The sequence below is a fragment of the Telmatherina bonti genome (assembly GCF_933228915.1).
Source record: "Telmatherina bonti genome assembly, chromosome: 18".
Taxonomy (NCBI): Eukaryota; Metazoa; Chordata; class Actinopteri; order Atheriniformes; family Telmatherinidae; genus Telmatherina; species Telmatherina bonti.
This window is the reverse complement of record NC_136616.1, coordinates 29,724,018-29,736,771: the sequence shown is the minus strand read 5'-3', so window position 1 is coordinate 29,736,771 and position 12,754 is coordinate 29,724,018. Positions and strand designations below refer to the sequence as shown.

Here is a 12,754-nt window from a genome sequence, read left to right as displayed (position 1 = left end):
ACCTTTACTGAACAGCCATGCATGTGAACACACTGTAAGAGCTACAAAAGTAAACAAAATACAATTAACACCCTTATTTGTATATTTTTACCTTATTTTTTACAACTTATGAATTCTATTTCCTTAAATCAATTGAACACTCTATTTTGAGTGTTATTACCATGTATATTTATTAAACACTTAAACATTGTTCTTTTTTATTAATTGTATATCACAAAATTACCCACATGTTGCAACTGTATCTAAATTCATATTACGTAAACATCAGGTTTAGTAATTATCAACGAGCATGAGCACAATCTAGTGGCCAAAAACTGTTAAACTTTACACCTAGCAGAGCATGGTAAACTTCGGTAAAATGTAACAAAATGACATTTACATAACAAACACGGATACAGACCCTGTTCCCTCATCAACCAGGTGCTAAGAGGCTGTAAGTTGCTTTTCTTTATGCACTCATTTTAGTGATTTCCCTTTTAACCGTGTGGCACCTTCTTTTACACATAGGACTTCACGCTGCCGCTGCGTACCTTTTCAGCAATAGCAGCCGGTTTACGACACCTCAATGTTCCGAACACTTTCAAAATAAAAGCTTTAGCTGTATCAATGATACGACAGCACATAAACACTCACGAACCGGCTCCAGAACAAAGCAAGTCTTGGCAAGGTCATTTACACTGGTAAACGCTGCAAATATTAAAGATGTCACCATCAACACAATTTCTGACTGCTTTGTTCTCTTTTGTTTTCCTGCTTTTTGTTAGGGGTTGGTTCACTTACATGATTTGCTTAAGATATAAATACCTTAACTTGTTTGTTTTCTTTCGCTGTTCTGAAGCGAATATACATTTATCAGTGTTTCTCACATGGTTACATGATTTCTGTTGAAGTCCTCACATTAATCATATCTGTCTGATTTGCTGTTGTAGATCATTTTAACACTTTCTGTACACTTGAATTAGATGGTTAATGTTAGAAGAGGCTCTTTTAAAAATTTCTTTTTGCTCATTTAGTGGTTGGGAGTCAGCTGAAGGCTTATAATGTAAATGGAGGGCATAACCTTGCTTTCCAACATGTTATATATCCATTTCTAGTGGTTAGAGATGATTAGCTGAAGTTCATTTACTCAGCACCTCTTTGAGATGGAGGGTCCTGGCTGCAAAAGTGTCGTTCTCTGAGCCAGAAGCAATTTGTTACTTCGCTTTTGTTTTAGTTGGGTGCTGCGAGAGCAGGCTGTGGACATGTTTCATTGTGGAGTGACCTCTGTGTGAAATAGCAGCCTGGCTGAGACGAGTTATGAGCCGAAAGAAAGAGGAATGAAATCCTACAAAGAGAAAAGAAAGATGGAGGGTTGGAAACAGGAATGTGAAGTAATGTAGGGTAAATGTACATATGAAGGATTTTACATCTTCCCTTCTTTTTTCTTTTGCAGGAGCGCCATGCTGACAGCCTCATACAGAACCAGCATTACCAGGTCGGTACCTGCACTCACCTTCATTTCCCCTTGTTTGGAACTTAATCTTCTGTTTCCATCTAATGTTCTGTGCAAAAACAATTTCAACTTTATAGAGTAAAACCTCCACATCAACATTATTATGCTTCTATCGTCAATAAGAAGCTTTCTTTTAGAAAATCAAGTGATTTTTGCCCACAGAAACATCAGCAAACACCAACAATCAGCTTTGCATCATGTATCATCTCAGAAGAATTTACCAGTTTGTTGCGCATTAAAACTTTTCATTGACTGAAAACTGGTGTAGTTTGTGGAAAATAATTCACCAGTAGCTAATTTTTAAACCATAAACCAGTTCATGTTACTGCATTTACACCCTATATGCATCTTATATGTCTTCAAACTCTTTTAAACCCTTTTTATGTTTCATTTCTTTGATATTTTTTGTATTGTTTATTTAATACACTTTCTCTTAAAACAACATGTTTACTAGTAGTGGAATGTACTTTTGTGAGATAAAAAGCACATTATTTAATCCAGCGGTTCTCGACATTATTGCAACACAGTACCGCTTGTAAAATATTTTTTCAGCCAAGTACCCCCTAACCACTGCAAAGTATTTTTAGTTATGAAAACCCATGAAATACAGCACTTTGTCGTTTGTGTTTGGTTTATTATAAACTTTTGTTTGTGTTGTCATGGCGACAGTGACTGACGGATATGATTTTGCTCATAACAGGTGGGGTTCAAGTCAGAATGTGGGATTTTAGGAAGGATGAAATGAATTAAATCTAAATGTAAATTCATTTAAGAAATATAAACTTACATTTATTGAAATATACTAAATATTCATATAATATTATAGTTATATTATTTTATTATTTTATTTATTATTTATTATTTTATTATTATTTTATTTAAAGAAAAACATAAAAGATGTTTCCAAAAAACTCCAAGTACCCCCTGGAATGCCTTGAAATACCCCCAAGGGTAGATGTACCCCTATTTGAGAAACAGTGATTTAATCAATTATGCATATATAGACAATTTAATGTCTATATATGTTGTTATGCTACATTGTCTGAAATAAGAGGAAAAACTTTGGGATGTAAAATCCTGTAGCATGACTGACAGATGTGGGTGATCTTGTGTTGTTGTTTTTTAACTTTTCTGTTGTTGTGTTTCACATAAAATTTTGGCCAAGTCAAGCTTTGTGGATAAAAAGCTTTCATCAATGCTTGATCATTGTTCTATATTTTGGTTATTGCGGTGTCCCATGTTTAGACTGAACCTGACCAGAGTAAACAAATGAGTAGGGCGTATGAGGAGAAGATAAGTGGGTGATGGCGATGAAAAGAAAATTAGGATATACTGAGCAGAAAAGCAGACAATCACTGGGAGCACCTGTGGAAAGACCAGCTCAGAACAGCGTGAACAATGAGAACATCAGCCACAAGTAAACAAAACCATAATTAAAGCTGCTGGTGATTCAAGAAATCATTTACTGATGAGTGTAATCATTCAAATGTGACAGCTATGCCAGCTGATGTAATGCAGGAACCTGCGATGAACTGTGTCCAGGTACAAGAAAAAGGTTTTAAACACTTAAAGCTTTTTTTTCTGTCAGTTAAGCAGTCACCAAACTGTATTTTCTACGTGTAGCAGGGATTTAATAAGAAGTATTGCAAGAAAATTCAACTTTGCTGCAGCTATGTGGACATTCTCTATCAGTATAAAGTCTTTGTTGTTCCTGCGGGCTCCACAGGGGCCTTTTATTTCTCCTCTAGCAGAGGAAGTACTGGACCATCCCAAAACATTTAAAGTGACGCACAGTTCACTAAAACTGACTAAAAATATGACCAAAGTATTGGTGTGAGGTTTTTTTTTTTATTACAGACCTTAATAGGTTATGCACATTTAATGTTAGACAGAACATTATAGTATATGTAATATCACTTCCGTTACAGCGCGCTTCAGGCAAAGACGTTTATGCTCCTTATTATTTGTCTGTGGATTTTAACTTTGTTTGCTTCTTAGTTTTGGTGTCATGTTTGCTTTGCTTTATTCCTTTTCAGTGCATACTGGTGTTTCACAGCAGTTTCATGCTTTACGTAGTCAGTTTATGTAAATGTAAGTCAGTACAGTTTATGTGCGTCTTGTTTATTTATTTCAGTTAGTTTTGCTCCTGCCGTCGTCACACCTGGTTTCTGCTCCTATAGTCATATCTGCATTTAATCATTAGCTTCCTCAGTATAAACTTTTTCCTTTGTTCATGGCCAGATTCCCATCCATCCTGTTAGTGTTTGCTGATGTTTGATCTCCTTATGCTGTTTTGCTGTTGTGGCCATGGATTTTGGCAAGTGCACCTGCCCACAGTCCTTCATTTGGATGCTTCCTCCTTGCTTATAACCATGGATTGTGACAGTAGTTGACCACTGCAAGTCTGTTGTAAGGTAACAAGGGGAAGTGGGACAACAACATTTCTGCCTTGATACGCATTTATACACAATACAGAAAATGGGTAAGCAGGTGGATTGATGTTTCATCTTCCTTCTGCGTACGTTGCACACAACTATTTGGGAGTTTTCAAGGGGCTTTGCTACCTGTCAGTTTCTGCAGAAAAAGGAGCAATACCACTGGAAGCCAACCAGTGATGAGCTGGATAACTGACATGTAACCAGAAAGAAAGCGCAAGCCAGAGAAGAAGAAGAGGAACAAGACGACGCAGAAGCTGCCCGTAGAAAAAAAGCACAGAAGAAGATGTAGTAGAAGTTGAGAACAGCAGAAAACGTGGTTTTATTCTTCTCTTCTGGTGTTTTTGGATGTTTGGAATAGACTTTATAGCCATGCATTAGTGCTACCAACCAGTGTCAAAACACGGAGGTGAAGTGTGAACTCAGCACTGCCCACTAGTGGATGAACTGACTATGGCAATGTAAAAGTTATGTGTAAAGGAGTGTAAATGGGCCTTAAGAATATCACCAGCGCTATCAACGTTTTCTATAAAAAATTAAAAAATAGACAATCTTCTTCACGTAGCTAAAATATTAACGTTCCAGCCTGTTGACGTCAGTGACACCTGTAACTTTGCAGCGCTGTCTCCTTCATCTTGCAGCACACTGAGCGCTTCATTGAACATCTGTTAGGAACACTTTGTCAAAGAAAAAAAAACTTTCCAAAAATAAATTTGACCCAGATCCTCAGCTGCAACATCTCCAAACTCTCACTATTTACTCAGTCTCATCATAAATAACTTAAAGTAAATGGTTTCCTCCTGTACTCAGACATCATTAGAAGAATTTGCAGCAGAACTTTTTCATCTCTTGCTGTCTCACTGATGAGATTATGGAGACTGAATCCTAATGAATCCTTGTCTCTCTGTATTTATAGAGACTGTAAAGTTTCCAGGTCTTGTGTTGGTAATAAACAACAGCAGGTATTGTTTTTGGCAGCTGTAGCTGTTGCTTTTATGTCCAGTTCTGGAGGATTTTTGTAAGAATTTGTACAACAACTCAACAGAGACCTAACTCGTCTGTATTGACACCTCAGCAGTGCCAGCGAGCTTGAGCGTGGAGATGCCAGTACTTTGTGTTTGGCACTGCTGATTGTTCCTTTTGATATGCATCCATATTTTTAAGGATTGTTGTAGGAATCTGTCCCTCACATTAGCAGAGTGTGTGGTGTGTTTTGGCTGATGCGCTGAGTGACAGCAGGCCAGACCGTCCTGTTTGGCAGGCACAGGTGTTGACTGTGGGAGGATGCTGCGAGTTAGTGTGTGTGTGCTGTACCAGCGGATCAGGGTTTGAATCGCTGCCCACTGAGCACCAAATGCTTGTGAAATGTCTCTTTGGTCTGTAAATCAATGAGGGTGACCCGCCTTACTGGCTGCTTACCTAATGAGACAACGTTTTCACATCTCTACCGCACATCGATTCCTTATACAACACTATAAACACTTTAATGGCTTTCAAGTATGTCTTTAGGTATTTTTTCTCAAGGTTTTGCCAATAATTATGATAGCAGTGATGGGAAATCCAACTCTTCTTTGGCTTGTAGTTGATCTACACAACTGCAACTTTTTTTTTTTTTTTTTTTTTAAGCAAAATCCCAATTAATTATTTTGTTTACTTGGGGAAAAAAGGGAATTGGAGAACAAATTAATTGCTTTTCTTTGTCGCAGGTGAGTAAACAGAGTTTATCCAATTAACTTTACAGTTTTTGCACAGTTACTTCTTAGACTCATGGGAAATAATGCATATTCAGCAGAACTTTAACCTGTTATGGTTGTTACACCATCAAAGCTTTACTGGAGGTGTTATGTTTATATTTAAACCATGTTGTTAATATATTTAGTCCTGTTTGAATGTTAAAGTTGGGACCATGACTTACTGTGATGGACGGTGCAGGGGGAGACACCCAACCCCCATTGGAATTGGTGTTTATGTAGTTCCAGCAACATAATTAAAGCGGTTGACAGATTTTTGATAATTAATCTTCATTTTGTTTTGTCAGATGAAGTTTTTAACCTTGTTTAAACTAAGAACAGTTATTGTTTTTAGAGCTTTATTAACTCCATAAATGTGTGTTTGTTGGAACCACGTGAGGTTCATGAGATCTGTGTCAATCAGAGAATTTGCTTCATTTTTTTTCATGATTTCTAGTCCATCTTTTGCATTATTTTGCAGCTTTGCATCATTTGTCCACATCTGGGACATGGTGTGGACGTGGTCTTTAGTAAACTAACATCAGACCACCGGATTTGCTGTGTTATTGTGCAGCAACTGCTTGTATAGTTTGTTTTAAACATGGATGACAATCATAACAAAAAATAGTTTTGTTTTGGTTTTTTAATGAAATGATAAACTCATTTGAAAAATGAAGGGATGACATTTTCTTGTATATCCTGCAGCAGTCACGTGACACCAATACCTCATATTTGTCTTTGACCAAACATTGTGTTCTGATCCCCACAGCTTAGTGTTCACATAATCACCTTTTTTACATCATTTATTCAACCTTCTGTTTCACAAAGAGGATCCGACTTATTTAACATAACTGGATTAAAGTGTAGATGTGTTTACTAAATAGATTCCTGAAGCCAAGTCATTTACTGATCACTATTTCACTTTAAATAATGAAATAATGAACAAACGGCTGAAGTCTGTATGCTTAATCTGCACAGTGTGTAAATCATGTCCAGACGTCCCATTTATACGTTCAGATCATTAAAAAAGACCTCAAAAACATTAAACAACTAGGTTTGAGTTTACATCTATTTATTTGTTTAATTCTTTTACTCATTTCCATACATGAAAATGGCCAGATGTCTGTAAATTTGACAAAGTTAAAACCAAATTTCCATGATGAAATCGAAGATCTTTTTAAACTTTGTTGCCCTGAGTAGCTGAAGCTTCCTTCCTAGTATCAGTCGCTGCCACTTTGCTCATTGATTTTCACTGTGTGTCAACTCAGTCATCAGCAGGAGCTGCAGGTTTAACAAAAAGTCTTTTCCCTTGATTTAGTTGCTGTGGGAAAACGCCGAGGTGTTGGTTCTAATGATGGTAGAGTAAAACAATCAGGACATATTTAAAGCAGAGGCCTTAGTAAAACATCGCCTTAACTGTGGGCGCACAAACAGGTTGCTTGCAGAAAACAGGACTAATTCATATGCAGACCACTTAGTACCAATCTGCAAACTGGTGGCTTGTCTGCACAAACAGGTGCATCGAGTTTTTTACCTCTTTCTCGCATAGTCTGGTTTTAGATGTTTCCTTACGGTGGCCTACGGTGCAAACATGCTTCACATATATAACCACACTACAAAAACAAAAACAACTGCAATCAGAAAACACGACATAAACATTAGAACTATTTGTCTATTTGGACCCAGAAATCAAGATTAAGCCACACCCTGTCAATCATTCCACCAATCCGATTGCTTAAACTGATGGTAATATCCAATCAGGAGCAGCCACAGATCAACAAGCGACAAGAAAGTTATGTCTGAAAAGAAAATGATGGTCCTCTGTAGCTTTAATAAAGTCAGGAAGATGCTTTTGATGCACAGTGGTGCACAAATTGAGCTGAGGATATGAGGGATAGTAGCATTACTAATAGTAAGTAACCAAAACAATAAACACCAAGAGGAAAAAGTGTAAATATGTAAATAGTGTGTTTCAATGACAATATAATCTTAAAACTCAGGCTGATCTTGAAAATATTACTGTATTTTCAGGTCTTCTAAAATGGGTTGAGATTTTACATGTATTTTTTTAGATAGACCAAATGGATAATATATGACATTGGATAATATATGACATGAAATAAAAGGTTAATGTACAAAATAGAATTGGATAAATAAGAAATATGTATTACTAATCCACTAAAAGGGGTTTAAATGTAGACCTATCAGTGAAAGTATTAGTTTCATGTGAAAAATGAAAAACATGACTGTCAGGTAGTCCTGCGTATGGCTAATCACGCAGGAGGAAATTGCTGTATTTTATGTTTTAAACACTGTTCTGTTCATTAAAGCTTCACGTATGAAAGTCCCGCGTCTGAAGAGGTTTTCAGTGGTTATGTAACAACACAACAGGATGTGCTGAGAAAACTTGGAAACAATTTTAGTGACTTTCCCTCAAAGCAACTGACATTAAAAAGGAGGAAAATTTAAAAAAAAAAAAAAAAAAGCAACATGAATATAAAAAAAACACCAAAAACAGTGTTGATGTAAGATGTATGTAAATTATTGTAACCATGGCAACTGTCTTCAACAGGAAGTGATCCGGAACCTGGTGAAGAGATACGTCGCCGCCATGATACGCAGTGCCAAAACAGACGAAGGACTGACGGAAGAGAACTTTAAGGTGAAGAAATAGGATGCTGCTGTTGTCATGGTGATGTGATACATTCTTTCATTCATTTATTATCCTAACCGCTGAGTCCGATGAAGGGTAGTGGGGAAGCTGGAGCCTATCCCAGCAGTCTTTGGGCAAAAGGCAGGGTACACCAGTATATTGCAGATGTGATACACGGATTCAAATAAGTAATAATTAAACAAGAAAAAACAGTAAAAATATATAAAGTACATATATTTGGTTTTGATATTGGTTTTTCTTTTTTTTTTTTTTTGGTTTTGTTTTGTTTTGTTTTTTTTACAACCACCACCTGTCCATTGTCCGGCTCTTCATCTGGCTCTTCTGTCAGTCATTCTTCAGGAGAGTTTTTTTTGTTTTGTTTTGTTTTTTTTGTCTCCTTTCCAATATTTCAGAGCCGTGGATTATTTGGAGTTGTTTTACCTACTGAGTCAGATTCCCATGATGCCCTTGGAGCCCAGCCTGGGCTTTGAAATGGAAAGTTCCTTTCTGCTTTTTAAGGCAAAAACACAACATCAGGTGCATGTCGAACTGAATCACTTCTTATTCCCAGAGTGTTTACCTAAGAGGACGAGCATTTATCTTAGGACTCATACATACAGTGGTTGTGTATGTGCTTGGAACGATAGCTAACATCAGCTGTTTGTGGAGGTAAATCAGTGATTTCTCTGAGGAATAAAAGATGTGTGCAGCATTTACATTTTGTCCCACATGAAGAAAAAAAAGACAAAGTTGCTGCAAACTGAGTCACAATGTTCAGGTATTAGAGCTGTGTTTTTCTAAATGAAGGAGGAATTCATTAGGCAGAGAGGTAAGCAGAGGGACTATATGTGCAGGTGTTTATGGGATTTTCTGTAAGGCAAGATGAACAGTATTTACATAGAGATGAAAAATGAGGATTTTGTCGTCATATGATTGCTTTGCTGATCACTCTCACATGCTTTGCTGATGATCCGAAGGCATCTGAATGTTTTGATGTGGTTGAAACACCCTCCTCTATGCTCTTCAGAACCATTTAGTAAAACCATTTATATGATATACGATCAGATGTCAGAGGAGTCTGATGGAGTATGTTCCTCCTGGAGAATTAGCTGTTCAGCTACATGGTTTTGTTTGCAGTGACTGAGCCAAGTGAATGTAAGAAAACCAAAAGCTGTAGCTAAAATATCTGCTCTCTGCCTGACCATGCATTCATACCTACAGCTGCATCCATTTGTGTAACACATTGCTTCCTGTTTGTTGGCTTGTGAATTTTCATGAAAAAAATGAGAAAATTGTGTCTTTTTTTTTTTTTTTTTTACTTGTCCTGTCCAGCACCTTAGCTAGCAGAACAACGCTCAAGCATCAAGGCCCCCTCTTGATGGTTGAGCATTGTTAATTTGGTTAATGTTAATGCTGCAAAGCATCTGCAAACTTAGCAGAAAAGCTTTGTGAGGAGAACAAAGCAGACAATCATCAGGAGCAACAATAAGGAAAAAAAACTAAAAAGTACAGGAAGGCAGAACAGTTTCTCTGGTGAATAAAACCTGCACGACAACACAGCAGCTTTTCTTCTGGTGACAGAGATTTCATATAGATAGGGTGAGCTAAAATATAACATCACACTTTTAGTAACTTTTAGTGACTGATATTTAGACATTTAGTATCAATAAATCTCGTGTTGTAGTCCCGTCTGACCCGGTACTGAGGACAGTTAGTCCAAGAAGGCAGGAACTGTCAAAGAAAACTATATGCTGCTGTGGGCAGCAAAAATTTAAATCAACACAAAAAAAATCTGTACAGAAACAAGAAAACATCCCTGTTAAAAAAAGAAACCCAAACCTTTTTGCATTTATGTCTTCATTTGTTGTTTCCCTTCACCAGAAAAAAAGACTTTATGCAACAATGAGGACAGTATGGTCGGCTAAATGTATGTTTATTTTAATACTCATAGTTTTACTTTTTACTATTTTACTGTATTTTATTGTGAAATGTTTCTTTTATATATAATTATCTGTGTATGTGCTTTGTATATTTTTTAAGTTTCTTTATATAAAAATGAATTAAGAGCTACAATCTGGTGCAATGCACGTTTTCCTTAGCGACCAATGCCGCTGTACACAATCTCTGTTCAATAAACTAAAACTAAACCTAAACTATTTTGAAATATTAGTAAATGCATTGCTTTAAGAAGAAAATAATTTATATTTTCTTTCCCCATATTTCTCAAGAAATTTTAGACTGTTCATAATGTTTTCTAAAAGTGAAGCTTATTCAAAGCACACAAACTGATGATGTACCTGTATCTGTTTGCACTAAAGCAATTAATAAAAAAAATAGAAGTTATAATTATTTATAGGTTTTTATGCTGTTATTTTCCTGGTCTGACCGAGCGGAGAACAAGCCTGTGGCCCCTGAACTAAAATGACTGACATTTCCTAATGTTTTTCCATTATATATTTAGCTCACCCCCCTTTCTTTAGGACTTCACAACAAACTTTGAAGTTACTTCAGATTGGTTTTACAATTTGAACGACTGGAAAAGATCCATTTTCCAGCGATGAAGAACATGTACGCTCCAGTTTGCAGTGGTTTTCAAACCACTTTAACATGCATTTCTTAGTCAAGCCTCCGTCCAACCATTCATCTGTCTGAATGGTTGGATGTTCATATTCTGGTAAACTGTGTAATTTTGCCTCTTGTCTCATACTAACAGTGTGTATCTGTATCGTTTAAAATGGGTTTACAGCAACTTGTTTTGCTGAGGTGAAAGTAAAACGTTTGCCTCCAGCTTTTTTCTTGATTCTCCCCGTTCTGCTTGCTGACACGGCGCGCTGCCTCACACCATTTATCCACTTTGTTTTCTCGCTTTTTTCCTCCTCTTTGCTCAGTCTGCGAAGCTCTTAACCTCCTTTTCACCCTCTGCCTCTACAAACTGATGTTCACCTCCCCTCTCTCAGGCAGTCATCAGCCTCATCTCTCCCACTTACCCTCCTCACCCACTGGCAGTTATTTTCTTCATGTTTACTGCAACCAGTCAACGTCTGCAACCACATATATGAAACTCTAAAGTCATCCCTTTTTTTTTTTATCCTACAGGAGTTGAAACAAGACATTTCCAGTTTCCGCTACGAGGTTCTGGATCTCCTTGGCAACCGGCGTCCTCCCCGACGGCACTACTCCTCATCCAGCGAGACGACGAAAGACGATGGCGCTGTGGCCTCTGAGGACGATAGCGAATCAGGTGACGGCAGCGGAGGAGGCACCGGAGTCCAGAAGTCCAAGAGCGTCACTTTTACCAACCCGGTGGACGATGACGGGCGGCCGGCTCCGACGCTCGGGGTGTCGGCGCTGGTGCGCTCCATTTCTGGAATGACGCAGATAGACAGAGCGGATGGGGGCGACGGATGGGGTGAAGAGGAGGAGGATGAGGATGGCAAACCAAAGAGCAATGGGCTAAAGACGACTGTGATCGCTCCGTCCTCCACCACTGCCCTCGCTTCGCCATCTTCATCGCTCTCCTCTTCGCTGTCCTCATCCCTCGCTCGCACAAGGAGCCGTCTGCAGCGCCTGTCCGCTCCAAGCGCCAAGACGGACTCTTTCAAACGCCTCTCATATCTGTTCTCTCGCTCCAAGCGCAAAGCCCCACCCACGCCCCTCCCCCTCCAGTCCCCACCCTCTTACACCATCTCTGACGGGTTGCTCCGCCCCTTGGGGAGCCACAGCCACTCCGACTATGGACTAAGCGACGTGACCCGAAGCGACACTCACCTGAACGAGGTGGGCCGCTCCATCGACAACCCGTCATTCTCGCCGCGGAGAACAAACGGGCGGGACTCGCTGCTGACGCTGCCCCTCCCACCCCCGTGTCCCTGCCAATCCCTGCACTGTGCTTCCAACATGTCCGAGTCCAGCTCGCGCCTCCTGGACTCCAGCGAGGACGTTTTCCAGAGCGAAGGCGTGGAGGGGGCGGGCGAAGGCGGCATGGATGGAGGAAGGGGAAGAGGAGGGGGGATGATGATGATGGGCGGGTGGGTGGGGCCCTGCGATGATGTCATAGAGGACAGTTGCGAGGTGATAGAGGACTCCGTCACCACGCAGCTATAGGAGCGAGCGGACAAGCTGCTTCTCTGCTTGTTTGCGGCTGAATGCGTACAGAGGTGGAGTGAGACAGAGAGAGAGGTGCACGTGGCGAGGAGCTGACGGAATCTAACTTCACAGGATTGATCCTGGATTTATCCAACATTCCCAACATGTGTCTAACTGGGAGGAACGATGGGATCCTCATGTGGCAGATGTTCATGGAGACAGTTTATTCTTGTCTTATTACGCCCAACAATTCCCACTTTTGTTGTTTAATAACCAAACCAAGGAGCAGCTCGTGTTGCTCGTTGGGCTGCCTTGTTGTAGAGCATCAAGCTAACGTTCAAACCTCATTAGATTAGAG

At 39.1% G+C, this 12,754-nt stretch overlaps 1 protein-coding gene across 1 annotated transcript in view; it reads left to right on the top strand.

The window, feature by feature from the left end:
• Positions 1-12,414, top strand: part of trpc5a (transient receptor potential cation channel, subfamily C, member 5a) — a gene marked incomplete at both ends in the record, with an annotated part of 112,325 nt that extends 99,911 nt beyond the window's left edge. Inside the window, 3 exons of the mRNA XM_079257986.1 lie at positions 1,433-1,474; positions 8,230-8,319; positions 11,407-12,414. Coding sequence (XP_079114112.1) covers positions 1,433-1,474; positions 8,230-8,319; positions 11,407-12,414 — 1,140 coding nt within the window. The remainder of the gene's footprint in view (positions 1-1,432; positions 1,475-8,229; positions 8,320-11,406) is intronic.
• Between the last annotated feature and the right edge of the window lie 340 nt (positions 12,415-12,754).